This window comes from Garra rufa, chromosome 9, assembly GCF_049309525.1.
Source record: "Garra rufa chromosome 9, GarRuf1.0, whole genome shotgun sequence".
Lineage (NCBI taxonomy): Eukaryota > Metazoa > Chordata > Actinopteri > Cypriniformes > Cyprinidae > Garra > Garra rufa.
This window is the reverse complement of record NC_133369.1, coordinates 20,380,972-20,399,128: the sequence shown is the minus strand read 5'-3', so window position 1 is coordinate 20,399,128 and position 18,157 is coordinate 20,380,972. Positions and strand designations below refer to the sequence as shown.

Sequence of the window (18,157 nt, the reverse complement as noted above, 5' to 3'; positions counted from 1 at the left end):
TGTGATATTGAGCTATCTGTTTTTATTCATTTTTAATTCATCCACATTTCTGTTCCAATTCATAAAAGAGCAATATGTACATCAATTATTAACTTTTTTTTGTTTGGCATTAAAAATGATCAATAATACAATAATGTCAATCACTGTAGATAAGAACAGGGAACAATAGATCATTAATTCGATATCAATGTTTAATAAAAACATGTAATAATAATAATATGTTAATATCAAATAGGCCACTTTAGATATGATCAGGAAACCAGTGGATCAATTAACCTTTTTAACTGTGGTAACAGTGTAATGTTAAATACTGACACTATATCATCCAGTGTCTTCAGATCTGTTGTTTTATTCAAAATCAGGAACTCAGAGATGACGTCTTCATCTTCAGGACCACAAATGAATAAGGTCAGGATTCCTGCATTCCTCAAAATTATTATTTTGATCATATCGGTTTCCAGAGACAATCCAAGATGAACTATTACATTTATTGAGGCCACAAGTCATCAAAAAATTCCAGATTTGCAAATGCAGACACTCAACAGGTGGTGGAGACAGTAATAAAAGTGACTAAACGGCACGTGAGAGAAAAGCCCTTACATATGTGAGCAACATTGCGCTGCTATATTCACACCCTTTTTTTTTTTAAACAGGATCCACTATAGACTAAAGTGTTATAACCAGAAATGCAAAACCTGATCTCCTGTCTTCAAGTTTAGCTCTAAATTGGACTGAGCTCAGATTTCAAATATGTCCGTTCTCCGGCCATTGCTTTTGCTAAACACGAGAGGCTAAGTGAATATAATAATTGACAAACATAAGCAAATGTAACCTTAATCCATGAGACACGAAACAAGTATTTGCTTATCCTTCTCACAGTCGCAATTATGCAAATATACTCTTTTATTACACATTTCCTTTCGCTTTGGATTTCAAAGGCAGAAGAATGTCATTATCCCAGATCCAAGGTTTTATGCATTTCATATTAACAGATCATTTTAGTACCTGACACAAATTCATTACCCTTTTTTCCTTCACTGGTGTCTATATGACCACTAGTTAGGAAGAGATCCTGTGATTCCATTTCATTTCCTACTATTCGGACAAGACTACTCTAAAAAGTTCATTCCGTCCACAGTACAGCTATGTTCGTGAGAAACAGCCACTAGTGAGCACTGAGCGCAAACAACAAAAAATAAATAAAACTCTGGCAATTCACAAAAAGCTGTGCTTGTGTGCTGCAAAAGATGTGAAATACGTAGTGTGATGACTCCCTCTTGTGGCTGCTGTGTTAAATTAAAAGTGTGCTCACTGGTGGATTTCTCTCGGTTCATTGCTGCAACATGGTATCAGATCAGCTGGATTTCTTCTTTATGAGTTTCAACATGATTTCAAAGCAGCTAAAACATCTTATAACCTGGAAGTCATGTCAAAGTGTGCTGTGTTATCCATCCAGACGCCCACAGTTCTATTAATAAGCAGCCAGTGGTGCAAAAAACTTGAATCCCAGAGTAGATGATATATGATACAATGTAAAAAAAGAAAAGAGCGCTAGGTTAAACCACTCACTCGCATCTTCGAAAAAGTACAGCGACATGCATTCTGAAATTTTAAAATTACAAAAGAGAGAAAGAACAAGGGTAGTCGAGCAGTTTCATGTGAAAGCGTGAGCATAACAACAGTGATTTAGTTTTTTGAGCAGGTGGCTGGTGGCCATGATCATCTTTGGATTGTGTGCTGCTGGTACAGTGTGAGTGTGTGCATCGGTGTGTGTTTGTGCTCGCCGTAAATTTGTGAACACGCTGAGGAGGATGGGAGAGAGGGGGGTTTGTGTGTAAAGACAAAATTCAAGAGGCTCGTCTTTCACAGCCCTGAGCTGGTGAAGACCCTGTGTGCAGGGGTCTGACATTTACTCCAAAAGGGGGTTAAAATCCCTCTCCTGAATAGCAAGAGTTCAAATGCACTAGATTGGTAATTTTTTTTTAGTCCGGTTTAGTTCGTGAGTAACTGGTTCCTTCAGTGGCAGGCTGGTGAGACGGGATCACATGAGGCAGCACTTGCTTTTGTGGTTGTGTGGGTCTTTGAAACGCAGTCTCTGTTTGGGGCGGTACTTCTCCAGATATGTCAGCTGCTTGCTGTTGATGGCGCCCCGGCGTTTCCTGTGGGGAAAGAAAAATTAACAACAATTACCAATTAGTTATATTAGATTATTTTAATCAATGATTTTTCTCATTTATAATAATAGTAATACTAATGATAATATTAAATACACAGACAATTAATATATATATATACACACTACCAGTCAAAAGATTTTTAATGTTTTTTTTGTTTTTTTTTTAAGAAGTCTCTTCTGCTCACCAAGCCTACATTTATTTGATCCAAGATACAGCAAAAACATTTGAAATATTTTTACTATTTAAACAGTAATATTTACTATTCAAATATATTTTAAAATGTAATTTATTTCTGAGACCAAAGCTAAATTTTCTGCATCAAATCAGCGTCTTCAGTGTCACATGTTCCTTCAGAAATCATTCTAATATGCTGATTTTCTGTTCAAGAGACATTTTAAATATTATTATTATTAAATATTAATATTCAAAACAGTTGAGTACATTTTTCAGGAATCTTTGATGAATATAAAGACCCAAAGATCAGAATTTATCTGAAATAAAAAGCTTTTGCAACATTATAAACTATACCATTCAAAAACTATACCATTCTTGGAGTCTGAAAACTCTGAATGAAAATCTTTATTTAAAAAGGATGCTTTAAATTAATCAGAAGTGCTGATAAAGACATTTTCAATGTTACAAAATATTTTTTATTTCGGATAAAAGCTGTTCTTCTGAACTTTTTATTCATCAGAGAAACCTGAAAAAAATTCTATTCAGCTGTTTTCAACAACAATATTTTTGAGCAGCAAATCAGAATATTAGAATAATTTCTGAAAGATCATGTGACTGGAGTAATGATGCTAAAAATTCAGCTTTGAAATCACAGGAATAAATTAAATAGAAAACTGTTATTTTAAACATTAAAAACTGTTCAAATTTGTACTGTTTTTGCTGTACTTTGGATCAAATAAATGCAGGCTTAGTGAGCAGAAGAGACGTAATTTAAAAAAAAATTTGACCTGTAGTGTATTAATATATACTTTAAATATTAATATCTTAATATATACACAAAACTAATATAGAAAATATATATTTTTAGTAACATACACAATTTTATGGCTAAAATTAAATGCATGAAAACATATGCATGTAATGTGTGTACATTACTCATTCATTTAAGCAGTATTTAATTTATTAATGTAAGCAGTTCTATTTATTGATGAATAGTTTTCTCTAACGCATCCGCGCTGTGTTGTGTGCTATTGTTATATGTCACAGTAGCATCAGTGCAAACTGTATTTATCATTTATTGACTGCATAATTTGCTATAATTTGTTTGTGCTGTATAATTAGTTGTAATGCACAATATCTGTCATGTATCAGTGCTGCATCATTTACTCTGCTTGTACTGTATCGCTCACTGTATTGACTGGGTGTTGTATCGCTCTGCTGCAAGGTGTTGGTAATGTATTGTTAGCTGTAATGTATACTTACTGCCTGATCAACTGAATGGCATCCTCATATTTCATTCCGCTCTCTATAAGTGCCAGAGCCACCAACACCGGAGCCCTGCAACATACACACACACACACACACACACACAAACAGTGTTTAATACCAGGAAACATCACCTCAGACAGCTTTTGTGTGTGCACAGTCCACAGAAACAATAGGTTTTCCAGGAAAAGAGACCCATTCAGCCCTTCTCAGTAAGGATACCACCTAATGCATGTGTGAACAGGTCTGCAGTTACAGTACCTTATATTTTCCTGAGTGGCAAGGCGCATTATAAAAGTGTGTTCATTACAAAAAGCTACTGTATGGCTTTAAGACTTAATATAGACCCTTACAACACAAATGTGACCCTGGACCACAAAACCAGTCATAAGTGTCAGTTTTTTGAAATTGAGATTTATCATCTGAAAGCTGAATAAATAAGCTTCATTAGGATAGGACAATATTTGGCAGAGATACAACTATTTGAAAATCTGGAATCTGAGGGTGCAAAAAATCAAAATATTGAGAAAATCACCTTTAAAATTGTCCAAAAGACATTCTTAGCAATGCATATTACAAATCAAAAAATTAAGTTTTCGATATATTTACAGTAGAAAATTTACAAAATATCTAAATAGAACATGATCTTTACTTAATATTCTAATGATTTTTGGCATAAAAGAAAAATGTATTATTTTGACCCATACTATGTATTGTTGGCCATTGCTACAAATATACCTGTGCTACTTACGACTGGTTTCATGGTCCAGGGTCACAAATAACAATTCATATTTAAAAAAAAAAAAAAAAAAAAAAAGTAAAAAAAAAAATGAGATGACAATTTTTACATTTGAAAAGGATAGTCCAGCCAAAACTTTCAACCTCATGTTGTTCCAAACCGGTATCTTTCTTGAAGGATTCATTTCTTGATAATTTAGTCACCCCCATGTCCTCCAAGATGTTTGTGTCTGTCTTTTTCAATCGAAAAGAAACTAAGGTTTTTGAGGAAAACATTCCAGGACTTTTTCTCCATATAGTGGACTTCAATGGTGGCAAATGGGTTGAAGGTCCAAATTGCAGTTTCAATAGAGCTTTAAAGGGAGCTCTACATGCTCCCAGCTGAGGAATAAGGTCTTATCTAGTGAAACAATTGGTCATTCTCTAAAAAAAAAAAGAAAAAAATTATTTATATACTTTTTTTTAACCATAAATGCTTGTCGTGCACTAGCTCGACTTCATGCAGGGTAAAACAACGTCGGATGATTTTGAAGTTGGAGGAGAAAATGAGATGGAGTTTTTCGCCCTACCTTAACTTTTGGAACTTGATTACACAGATGAAGAACAATGCGTGAAGTCGCACATGCACATGGCAGAGCTAGTGCAAGATGAGTATTTGTGGCTAAAAAGTATTTAATTTTACATTTTTTAAAGCAACACTAAGCAACTTTTCCCTCAACGCTCCCTCTACAGGTTGGAAGCGGAATTGTCCATTACCGCTGTCGTAAATAATTAAGCCTACCGTCGCGTCACATGCACGTTATTTGTTTGGAGGCTATCCAGGAAATAACGATGTCCAGTGACAAGGTAGAGTATGTTGTATGACTTTATAAAAGTATGAAAACCTTTTGTGAAGCCTGCCGTAAAGCAAGTCGCATTTGTAGTCTCATTTGAACTACAAAACCGCGACCCGATGACCCAAACTTACATAGTGCTGTTATGGCCGATAGAGGGTTGCAAAGCGAATACGAAAGTGCCGTTTCACCCTGTTATGAGTTGATGAACCACTGGAACGAGTTCGGAAACATTATTTTAAGGTAAAAACAACTCTTTAGTGTTGACAATTCCGCTTCCAACCTGTAGAGGGAGCGTTGAGGGACAAGTTACTTAGTGTTGCTTTAAGGAAATGGCAGATTATTTCACTAGATAAGACCCTTATTCCTTGGCTGGGATGATGTAGAGCCCTTTGAAGCCGCACTGAAACAGCAGTTTGGTCTTTCAACCCGCTGATCCCCATTGAAATCCACTATATGGAGAAAAATCCTGGAATGTTTACCTCAAAAACATTCATTTCTTTGCGACTGAAGACAAAGATATGAACATCTTGTATGACATGGAGGTGAGTAAATTCTCAGGAATGTATTCTGGAAGTGAACTAATCCTTTAAGTCAGTGGTTCTCAATCCTGGTCCTGGGGGACCCCTGCTCTGCACATTTTGCATGTCTCCCTTATTTAACAAACCTGATTGAAATCATCAGCTCATTAGTTCAGTTTATGGATCTCTCTCCTAATGAGCTGATTATCTCAACAGGTGTGTTAAATAAGGGAGACATGCAAAATGTGCAGAGCAGGGGTCCCCCAGGACCAGGATTGAGAACCACTGCTTTAAGTGGAACATGAAAGGTGGTTTATTGAAGAATATTGGTAACCAAGCAGTTTTAATTCCCCTTTGACTTCCACTGTATTTTAGGTTTACACAGCAGTAGCCAATGGGAACGAAAACTGTTTGGTTACCAATATAATTCAAAATATATCTATTTTTAATGTTCTGCATAAGACAGCAATTCATACAGGTTTGGAACAACATGAGGGTGAATAAATCACAGACTTTTCATTTTTGGGTAGACTATCCTTTTAATGACATTTCATTTGGATGACAATGAATTTAAAACTATCATTCTAATCATTTACAGAGCATTTTCGGTTGGGGAAAAAACCCTAAATGTCATTACGTGCTAATCCCAGATTTACTAAAACACAATAAATTGTGATTTGAAGAGTGTGTCAGCCCCTATCAGAGACCTTGTCTATTTTTACCATTTGCGCTCCGGGTCCTGACAGCTTTGAAGTCTCCTGAGTGTGCCCCTTTCCAATGCGTAACAACACAAACTCATCCTACTAAAGCAAACATTGGCTCCCTGTCAAAAACTGTTGAGGGCTCCCACAGGAGCTGCAACCTACGTCAGAGAGGATGGTGCTTAACTTGTCGGCAGAAGCGGTCAGGGGTCAAAGTGGGAGGAGGGCAGGCAGGGTAAACCGGACTGTCATTAGCCCACCGCTCCCGCAGAACCGACACATTTGACCGTCTGGCTGAACAATTCAAGCGCCGCAGCTTAATTAAGGTCTGTGTGTTTTGACAGCTGGCCAGATAAGAGGGCAGCACGGTGACTACACCAGGATCCCTCGCTGAAAAGAGATACGAAGGAGCAATTAAGAGAGCTGCTTATCATTCGCTTCCTGTTTCGTCTTCGGACGTCAACCTTTGTGCTTCGAAATAATAAACTTGGATTAATATTGTGTGTCCGTTTGGACGGTTGGTTTTGGCACACAGCGGTCAGGCAGAGAGAATGGGTTTGACCTGCAGAGGACACGGGCCAAGACTGAGAGGCCTGTCGCTGAGGGGTATTTGGGGTAAAGCGCAACAAAAAAATTGATGAGAAACTAAATGTAAACAGCAGAACTCAAACACTACACTAACACAAGCCAGCTTAAAGCTCTGCCAGAGATATTACACACAGTCCTTGATTGCATTCTGAGGGAAAAAGAGCAACAGATCCTGGGAAAGGCTGTTGATATGTTTGAGAATTTTTGTAAGAGAGCGAAGCGAGCCACATAAAGCCTGACCTATCAAATTCAGAAGAGCATTTGCACGTCTACAATTTCTGAACAGCCACAACAGAAGGCTGGGAAATTACTAGGACTACATGGAATCTGTGCCTGCACAATACTGTATAAAGCTCAGCAGATTTTTATATATGAACCAATTCTATTTCAGTACTATTTCTAAAATAAATATTTAGAATTCTTTCTTTCTTTTTACATTTTGCATTTTAATTTAACATTTAATTAATAGAAAACAGAGAATTTGTTAAATGTTTAATGAATTGCTATTAAAGGAGAAGTTCACTTCCAGAACAACAGATAATGTACTCACCCCCTTGTCATCCAAGATTTTATGAGAAAAACATATAGTGGGAAAACATATCTCCATATAGTGGACTTATATGGTGCCCCAAGTTTGAACTTCCAAAACGCACTTTAAATGTGGCTTCAAACAATCCCAACTGAGGAAGAAGGATCTTAGCTAGCGAGACAATCGTTTTTATATTTTATATTTTTTATTACAATTTATATATTTTTTAAACTCAAACGTTCATCTTGTCTTGCTCTGCCTGAACTCTGTTTTTTCCAGTTCAAGACAGTTAGGGTATGTCGAAAAACTCCCATCTTATTTTCTCAACTTAAAAAATCATTTAAAAATCATCTACATTGCCGCAGACGTACCGACCCAGTGTTTGCAAACAAAAACAACAAAAAAAGGTACAACAGAATTTTTTTTTTTTAAAAGTAAAAAGGACAGCGATGTAGGATGATTTTAAAGTTGAGGGAGAAAATACGATGGGAGTTTTTCGACATACCCTAACTTTCTTAAAATCTAAGTTCAGGCAAAGCAAGACGAGACAAGCATCTGAGGGTAAAAAGTACATAAATTGAAAAAAAAAAATAAATAACCAATTGTTTCACTAGATAAGACCCTTCTTCCTCTATCGTTTACAACCGCATTTGGGATCGTTTGAAGCTGCGTTTAAACTGCATTTTGGAAGTTCCAACTCGGGGCACCATAGAAGTTTACTATATGGAGACAATTCTAAAAATGTTTTCATCAAAAAACATAATTTCTTTACGACTAAAGAAAGACAGACATGAACATCTTGGATGACAAGAGAGTGGGTACATTATCTGTACATTTTTGCTCTGGAAGTGAACTTTTCCTTTAAATTGTGTAAGTTTATGATTTGAATTAATTAGACATGCTTTTTGATGAATATTTGTTTATTTAGCAATAAAAACAGTCTATAAAAATGTAAATGGAAAAGAAAAAGAATCCAGAAAAATAAAACAGATTTCATATAGCCATAAAGCTGTGATACATTCATATTTTTTTACCCAATTGTCAATCAGAATCATTATTTATATTTACCTAGGTAAGTGTAATAGGCAAAAAGATCAATATTTTAGCAAAATATTTGTCACGTCCAAATCAAAAAAGTTGTTTTAAGTTGCCACATAATTCCACTGTGAATTATTAGTGCAAAAAAAGTATTAATTCAATTCAATTAATTAATTCAATTGTATCATTAATTCAACGTGGGCACAGCACTTTCCACATTGGTTTAATAAAGTTGTGTTCAATTCTTAACACACCACACAGACGGCTATTGCTTTGGCATAAGCATCACATCTGTGATAACGATGACTTGACACTCACCGGCCCAGTCCGGCCACACAATGCACAGCCACACAGCAGCCTGGATCCTCACAGAACTTATTCTTCAGCAGACTAAGCCAATCATCCACGATCTTGGTAGGAGGAGGTGCACCGTCATCAAAAGGCCAATCCTGAGGCAAAAGAAACAAAAGGATCGCATCAATTATCACTATGGATTACTATGTGTCTGTATGTTACTACATTTCAAATTGAAAGATAAACACTCATACAGAGGCTAAAAGGAACAAGTTCAAGGGAAACAAATGACTTCAGTCACCACCAGCAGATGGTGCTCTATAAAGCTTCAGCGTTACGCATCATCTGAGATTCACAGCAGTCTGCGAATCCCTTTGATGATTCCTGTGTGATTTTCACAAGTTCAGCAACAGCAAACATGGCACCCGTCCTGTCAACTCCACCAGTTCATTCGGATCTGTCACGAACAGCTCGATTTAACACCATGTGCAAGAACTGAATCATCAGAAATGCTGAATTATGTAACAGTGCAAACAGGCAATGATCACATCTTATTCAATAAGCTGTCTCCAAGTCTTTAGGTACTTAAAAGGGATGATTCACACAAAAACAAGGGTGAGTAAAATGGCAGAACTTTCATGTTCTTGTTTGACTTTCTTCCGTGGAACACCAACATGATGTTTTTGACCATACAGTAGGCTTAAAAAAATGGACCCAATAACTTTCATTCTACGGACAATCTTCAAAATATTTGTGCTCCACAGAAAAAAAAAAAAAGTCATATAGGTTTGAAACAACATGTGGATGCATAAAGGATGAACTTTGGATCACGTGCTCTACACACTTTGTGGGTTTTGATAAATGCTTTAACAGATCAGAACAAAAGGCACAATCTGACCCGCATGCAGATATTAAAGACTTTTCTTTACAGGCGGCTTTTCATGGAAGACTGAATCCAAATGATGTTTTCAAAACAGCAATGTGCTGGGTCAAAATACACTGACAAACAGAGCATGGTATTTTGCATGGCTGCTTTCTCAGAAAAGGGGACATTTATAGCGAGCGAGTTGAGGAGCCCATTTTCTATGAGGACCGTCTATGAGAATCTCCTGGTTTAAAAATAACATTTTAATCCACTAAGAGGTTAATAGGCCCCTCCTTGTCTGGTATGTCAACAGTAGGCTATTAATTCCAGGAGACCATTCCAAGATGGAAGTGCTCTGTACTCTTGCCAGGGCACACCGACTCCAGAACCAGCAGCGTGGGGCCTAATTGTGGAAAATGCCCTGGCATTTTCCTCGAATCGCATACCTGCTATTCCTCCAGCAACTCGAGCTTCTGCTTACAACAGAGCAGGAGAGGTTTGAGGCACCTGTTTGCTGTCACCAGCACTTCAGTTTCATTATTTCCTTTAAAGGGGTTCTTGTTTTTAAAACTTGAACTTTGGAGAGCCAAATACTGTATGTTCAGTATGTTTTATACTTTTCGGTTTGTTTTAAACAGTGTCTATGAGAAAAATGGGATCTGAAATCCTCAAATCCACAGGTTAATCATACACTGACATAACACTACACAACCTGTCATCAAGTTCACTGAACTTTTCTGATCCAGTGGTGTAAAAATGGGGAAGATGACCATTTAAATCCATCTGGAGTTGAGTGAAATGGAAAGGAAATCCCATTCAATGTTTTGACCCCCTTCAAAGCTATTGCCTCATCTCCTCTTATGAAGAGCAGAAGTGAACAGTTTATATAACAAAAAACAACCACCACAGTCTGTAAAAGAGAGTGCATACAGCAAAGAAAGGCAACATTCAGAGAAAACTAAGTAGACCTTTGCAATGCAAAAGCAATGTCAGCTACACTACCAGTCAAAAGTTTTTGAACAGTAAGATTTTTAATGTTTTTAAAAGAAGTCTCTTCTGTTCACCAATAATGCATTTATTTGATCCAAAGTACAGCAAAAACAGTAATACTTTTACAGTATTTGAATATACTGTAAAATGTAATTTATTCTTGTGATCAAAGCTAAATTTTCAGCATAATTCATCCAGTCGTCAGTGATCCTTCAGAAATCATTAGTCAAAAGTAATGATAAAGACATTTATAATATTACAAAAAGATTTCTATTTCAGATAAATGCTGTTCTTCTGAACTTTCTATTCATCAAGAAACCTGAAAAAAATTCTACTCAACAGAATAATAATAAATGTTTTTGAGCAACTAATCAGAATACTAGAATGGCTTCTGAAGAATAATGTGACTGGAGTAATGATGAAAAAATTAGAAATTACAGCAATAAATTACATTAAAATATATTCAAATGGAAAGTTATTTTAAAAAGTAAAAAAAAAAAAAATCACAATTTTACTGTTTTTTTCTGTACTTTGGATGCAGGCTTGGTGAAGAGAAGATACTTCTTTAAAAAAAATCGTACTGCTCAAAAACTGGTAGTGTATACTGCAAAACTATACTTCAAGATCAAAATAATTCTTTTTTTAGTTATTTAAGTATTTTAAAAAAGCTTCTTACACCCACGAAGTCTGTATTTTTTTCAGAAATAAAATAAAAACAGTTATTGTACTTTTTTACTTTTTTTTTTCAAAAAAACACGGCCATTTACTCAGAAATCATTAATATCTCTATTTCTTATTATTATCAATTATAAAAAACATTTGTGCTGCTTAATATTTTTATGGAACCTATTTTTCCAGGATTCTTTGAAGAACAGAAAGTTAACAAGAATAGTATTTATTAGGAATGGAAATATTTTTTAACCTTACAAATATCCGTAGTGTCACTCTGTCAATTTATTGTATCCTTCCTGAATAAAAGTATAAATACAAATCTTCCAACCTCAAATTTTTGAATGGTAGTGCAAATGTTTTCTCTCAATCTGAAAATAGCTGAGCCAAACCGAGCAACAGTACAGGCCGGACATGATTTAAACTTAATTTTTTCCTAAATGTGTAATTACTGGGGTTTTTTCTTTACCTGACAGCATTAGTAAGCTTTAGAAAAGTACAAACACTGTGGCTCTATGGAACTTTCAAAACATTGCTCTGTTTGTTTAAGTATCCCGACTAGCCCGACAACAGCAACACTGGCTCAACCAATGTGAGTTTAGGGCAAGATCAGTTTTGTTCCAACCAATAGCAGACAGGGGAGTATTCTGCAAAAAATTGATCCTCTAAAATCTTGTTGAGGAACAGCTATGGAAGTTATTCACAAACTAAACAAAGGCACTAAATCCTGTCTAGATGAATGCAGTCATGTTTTTAACAAGATCCATGTTCTTTTGATGGAGAGCCACGGACTGAAGCACTACATCTTGTCCAGCTGAGCGTAAGCACAGCAGTGATGTTTCAAACAGGCTCTGTAGTCAATAGTGTTTCTCTCTTGCGGAAACTGACTGTTCTCTTGATGGAGAAGAGGAAGTTGATTTACATAACTTCTCATGCACTTCACAGAGTTTTTAAAACGAAGCCAGAGATACACCAGAATGCTGGATGAAATTCACAATGACCTCAGTTCACTCTAGGAGGCTTAAAAAGCTACATTTCTAGAATTCTTCAAAGTTAAATATGTAGTGTCATGTATATGTCTTATCATTTAATGAGAAGTTCAGCAGAGTGAAAGGACACAAGGGTGTATGAGACTTAATAAAAAGCGCAGAGGGAGAGAGATCAAGCTCCCCTCTGGCTGCTATGGTAACAGGGAAATGTTGACGAGCCAAACTGAAAACACATGTGGATGTTGGATTCAAGTAGTTAAAAAAAGGTGAAGGCAGAGAAAGATCTGATGTTTGGCCGAACGTTATAGGATTGTATCCTCAAATGCAGAGTTCCCTTTGGAGCACCAGACAGAAAGCAACCTCATCTCACTCCATTTGACATCATATCACATGACTGGGCGGCCAATTCATGCAGCATGTGTGCTCCACTGAAGGGCTGTGTTGATATGGATGAACCTTTTCCTACATATGAATCCAGGCTTTACATGATATTAGAGGGAGCTAATCACCTTTATATCACTAATTACTGCAGCCTCACTGCAGTATATCAAGAGTGTTAATTAAAGGAAGGGAGGCATGAAGTGACGCTGCCATGATTGGGAAATTGTCCAGGATTATTACATCTAGTTGACAGAGCAAGGGATTGTGCATCAGACACACATATACTGTTATGTACATCTACAGAAGAGAAGGTCAAATGCATCTAAAAAGGCAAAAAAAAGCCTAGATATCAACTATAGACCATTTCAAGCGCTATTCGGCGGCTTAAGGAAGTGACGTCGTTGGTCCCAAGACGATTCCGGTTAGTGGTCCAGTGCATTCAAAACAATGGCGAGAAGCGCTTTATGAACAGTGGGATTGCGGTCATATATATACAAACATCTTGCTTAAATGTCTAAATTAAAATTAGATCCTTGTCGTTCGGTGGTTGTGTGCTCCCTCTGGGGCGGTACTAACATTCTGAGACGTGTTTAACGGTAGATTTCCGCGAAACGTACCCGTGTTGCGGCAGTGAAGGAGAAGGCTGGATAACATCAAGCAACTCTAGGATATACAGCGCACACTTCGATTCAGGCAAGTAAATATCGTTTTTAATTAATCAGTTTATTTGTATATCTTTACCTTAACTCTTCAAGTATGATGCCGTATAATTTAAAGTAGCATTTTGTCATTGTTTACATATGCATCTAGCTTTCGTGTGTAACGTTAATGAAAAAAGGCAAGTTTTTTATTTCTGTTTTATTGCTAAGTGTTATGTGGGTTAAATTCATATTAGTCGTCTAGTTATTTTGTCAGTTGACAAATGCAGTGAGTAACATGAAAGTACGTGAATGTCGTATTGTGTAACGTTAACAGTTAACGGCAGTAGTTTACAAAACGTAATGTTTATGGTAAATATTATTTTCCATCACATAAGCTTTGGTAATGTTAATTCCAAGATGTACTGACGTATTAAGCAATAATAGCATTATTTTTTTTTTTATATTGTGCATTATATTAAATAATTGTTTTTCTACTTTTATCCTTATATAATGTAAACAAAATTTATACAGGTGATTTCTAATATCATTTGTTTCTTAGTCTAGGAAGCATTTTGATGTAAGCAGTTGTAAATATGCAGCAGGGTCACTAAATCTGACAATACAGTGTAATACTGAAATTTGTTAGCTCCCTGTAATTCCCATAGAATTGGTTAAATGTTATATACATTTTCATAATGATGGCTAATATCCTTTGTTTTGTTTTCTAGAAAGTATTCTAAACTGATGTAAACAGTTGCAGAAATACAGAAGGGTCACCAAATCTGAGAAGGCAGTGTAAGGAGAGCCATCATCTGTAGACACCCAAGGACAGCTGATCATCCTGCAGTGACAAACCACATCTGACCATATCAACACCCAGATGTGATTGAGAACTTGAGTGTAGTATTCAGTAATTTAGTGTAGTACTTAAAGCGACTGATGACCAGGCCGGATACAGACTGCTGCTTTTGTCATTTGTTCCCCCTTTGTACTCCATTTCAGTTCAAATGTTGTTTCAGTTGTTGAAGCATTTTATGTTCATACAAATATTTACATATCAATACATGTGCTGGAAATAAAAACAGTTGAAAGTGAGAGAATGCTTTTTGTTTATATACAGTACTGGTCAAAAGTTTGGACAAAGTATTTTTTTTATGTTTTTGAAATAAGTATTTTATGTTTATTAACATGATTAATTATTTAAATGATTTCTATTATAAAAAAATATGTTGTGAAAAGCTGAATTAGCATCAGCCTTTACATTACACCAGTATTCATTTTCACATGAATGAATATATATATAAATAAAATTATAAAATTTGTGTGGGTGTGAACAGTAAATACGTGCATAAAAACATATATGAATGCTTTATGTGTGCATTTATTAATCTGCAGATATACAGGTTTATGTAAAACACGTTAGCCAGCATTGAATTGCGACGATCTTGTTTATTTGTGATCACATGATGATTCGGAGCATTCATACCCTCCACTTGCACTGTTCCACAGCAACAAACTTGACCAAACCAACGTTGAACACATGTTGAAATGAATTCAACACGTAATAATAGCATCAAGCGCTTAGTTTTAATAGCATACATTTAGCGTTGTTTGGAACGATATGTATTGTGAAAAGTAATGTACTAATGAAAACAAATATTTAAACAGAAATTCAGACTGACCACGCAATGCAAGTAAATTAATCACGAACAACCTCCGGATATCTTGGGAACAAAACATGAAGTAAGTTGCACTGCTTGCTTCAGACTGATGACATCCATTGTACGAATAAATGTTCACAATATTTCCGTTCATGTGATATGCTTTTAGCAATCTCCCGTGTACACGCACGCAGCATCGATTAGTTAATGAGCAGCTTTTTTACCTTAACTAGCTTTTTCGCTAGATTTTAAAAGAATGTGTTCGTATTGACAGATCGGAGAAATAGCGCTACCGGAAATGTTTCAGGACCGGACATGCGCAGTAACGTTCCAACGCGCTTGTTATTGTTTACATCCTTGAAATGGTCTATAGATCACTGTATAAGAGTTATTATTACACTGAGAAAGTTTATTTTTTATTTCAGGCTAATAAGTTTAAAAGGATAGTTCACCCAAAAATGAAAATTCTGTCATTAATTGCTCACCCTCATGTCGTTCCAAACCTGTAAGACTTTGTCCATCTTTGGAATACAAATTAAGATATTTTTGATGAAATGCAAGAATTTTCTGACTAATTTGTGTTCCGCAGATGAACAAAGGTCTTAAGGGTTTGGAACGACATGAGGGTGAGCAATTAATGACAGGATTTTTATATTAATTTTATTTCATTTATATTTATTATTAGGGATGCACGATATTTATCGGACAGATAAATTATCGACCGATATGGGTAAAAATTACGTCACTTTTATTGCTCCGATAAATAAATGAAATCCGATCCGATAAAGTACTCTTGCTGGTAAATCCATCAATCAGTCTGGTTTATCTGAGATTCATCTGCTTTCCGAGTGCAAGTGACTGCAGCTGCAAAATGCAGTGACTCTCGCGTCATCATCATCATAATACGTCATCATCTGTGTCGTCATCATCGTCTTCGCCGGTCTGGAAGTTTTCCACGGAGGCAGATGAGGACAATGCAATACATGTTTAGCAAGGATTCCGAGAGGAGGTAAAAAGCCGTCATGTTTTAACACAACAAATCTTATATCTCACTTCAGAGGTCGTCATCGCAGTGAATCTGTTTTAGGGGCCGTTCACATGTCGCGTCTAAAACGTGTGGTAAACGCTAGGTGCGCCGCTCTGTAGCCTGCTTTGCAGTGGCGTCTGCCGTTGCTAAGCAACCATGACCTGCGCTCTCCATAAAGACACAGATGTTTCAGCAAAGGATAAATGGATTTTCAGCATTAAAAATCGCTTGCAGTAGCTCTGTTATTAAATTTATTTAAAAATGTTTATTCCTGTACAGCTATGATAAGCTGTTTCTCCACCTTGGCAGTCCTTTCAATGTTATGAAGGGAAAGGGTGAAGCTGATTGGTTGGTTCATGTCACATTACCTGCGTTGGGCTTGCGGCATTCTGAATAGTTGAGATGTTTTTATCTCGATTCTGATGTTTTGTGTGAATGTGATGCACACATTCATAATATGATCAATAAGAATGAACTACACGTAAGCTTTAACGGACATTTGGGCATCTGACGTTACTCCATGATGCACTTTTCATTTTTTCCAGGTTGACAAATGTCAAAGCATTTTATTTATTTAGAATTGTGGTGCCTTACACAAAAAATATATTTTTATATATATATATATTTTTTTTTTGAAGAGTCAGGACTGATGTTTGCCATGATTGTTAGACCCAGATATATAATATACATTTCATTAGTTTATCTTAGATTTTGTATTCTCCTGGGTGCACAAAATTATCATATAAAAATACGAACGTATTGGGTATCGGTATCGGCATTGGCCACAAGGAGGACTTAATTATCGGCTATCGGTAAAAAAATTTCATATCGTGCATCCCTATTTATTATTATTATTATTATTATTAAAGGTCCCATTATGTCAAAATCAAATTTCCTGGCTTTTTTCATGATAACTGAGGTCTAGGGGCTATGTAACTACCATATGAGTTTCAAAACAGTCAATCCACAGTAAACTGCACACAGCCTGCTTAAAGTAGCTGTTTCTTTTCACGAGACACTGTGACTTCCGTAACGATGTGATGTCCGATCTACTCAGTCACCGCCTTCAGTCACCACCCCGAACACCAATCACGTCCCACCCTCCTTTTGTCAAACCCAGACAACAATCCATTCCATTGTTGAGCAACAACAACACGAAAACAAGTCGAGAAAACGCTGTTCAGTCCATGGATGTCAGGAAACTACATCATTGCACAGGCTTCCGAACAACGTTAATATAAGAGACCAGTGGCACGTCAACTTCAGCCTCTTTCACTCAGCGATTCCGGTAAATACACGGATAATGTGTCCCATGATTTGTTCCGGAGTTGTTTGATTTGGTTCATTCACAGTTGTTTTCCGGAATCTGTGCGTGCTTTACACACAACCCATAAAGACATGTGACGTTTGAATGTGAGATGTAATGCGACGCGTACGTTTCACTAAACTGAAACTAACCTGAACAAACTGTGCTTCAGCGCTGATAGTGAGGAGCTGGCTCTGCCCGATCGCCGCTTCATTCCACTTTGCACATATTTTTTTGTCGTGATGAGGGTAACGTGCATCATCACTACAACACCGCCTTTATGGTTCTGGCTTTTGTTCACACAGCGCTCATTCCCGTAATTTTCCAGAATCAGCGCGCATTGTGAAAGGGGCTTTACTGAAGCAACAGTTATGTAGCTTACTGCATTCGGTGTTTGAAAAAGAAAAAACATTAATGATCATTCTGAAATATCCTGTTGAGTATCAGCAAGCTAGCTAGGCTCTCTCTATTGCTCTGAGCTCACTTACAGCATACATGACGTAGTTACCTGTGGTTGGCCTGGCTGTGCGTCACTCAGAAAATAACAGGCCAATCAGAAGAGAGGCTCATGAATATTAATTAGATGGGCCAAAATCGACCTGTTTTTGACAGAGCTCCTAAAAAAGGAGCTGTAAAAATATATTGAGATGGATTTTGGCACTTATACCGCAAATATATATTCTTAAGGACATCAACAACTAAAATAAACCTCCAGAAATGTGTACAATATGGGACCTTTAAACAAAAAGAAATAATGTTGAGTCAATTA

At 36.4% G+C, this 18,157-nt stretch overlaps 1 protein-coding gene across 2 annotated transcripts in view; it reads right to left on the bottom strand.

Annotated features, from left to right (window-relative positions):
• ptp4a3b (protein tyrosine phosphatase 4A3b) overlaps positions 1-18,157 on the bottom strand; it is a 39,972-nt gene continuing 21,815 nt past the window's right edge. For both annotated transcript variants that reach the window (XM_073846689.1, XM_073846688.1), the window contains exons 4-6: positions 8,884-9,014; positions 3,615-3,689; positions 1-2,159 (exon numbers count right to left, since the gene is read on the bottom strand). In XM_073846689.1, the coding sequence (XP_073702790.1) occupies positions 2,042-2,159; positions 3,615-3,689; positions 8,884-9,014 (324 nt within the window). In that variant the 3' untranslated portion in view covers positions 1-2,041. The remainder of the gene's footprint in view (positions 2,160-3,614; positions 3,690-8,883; positions 9,015-18,157) is intronic.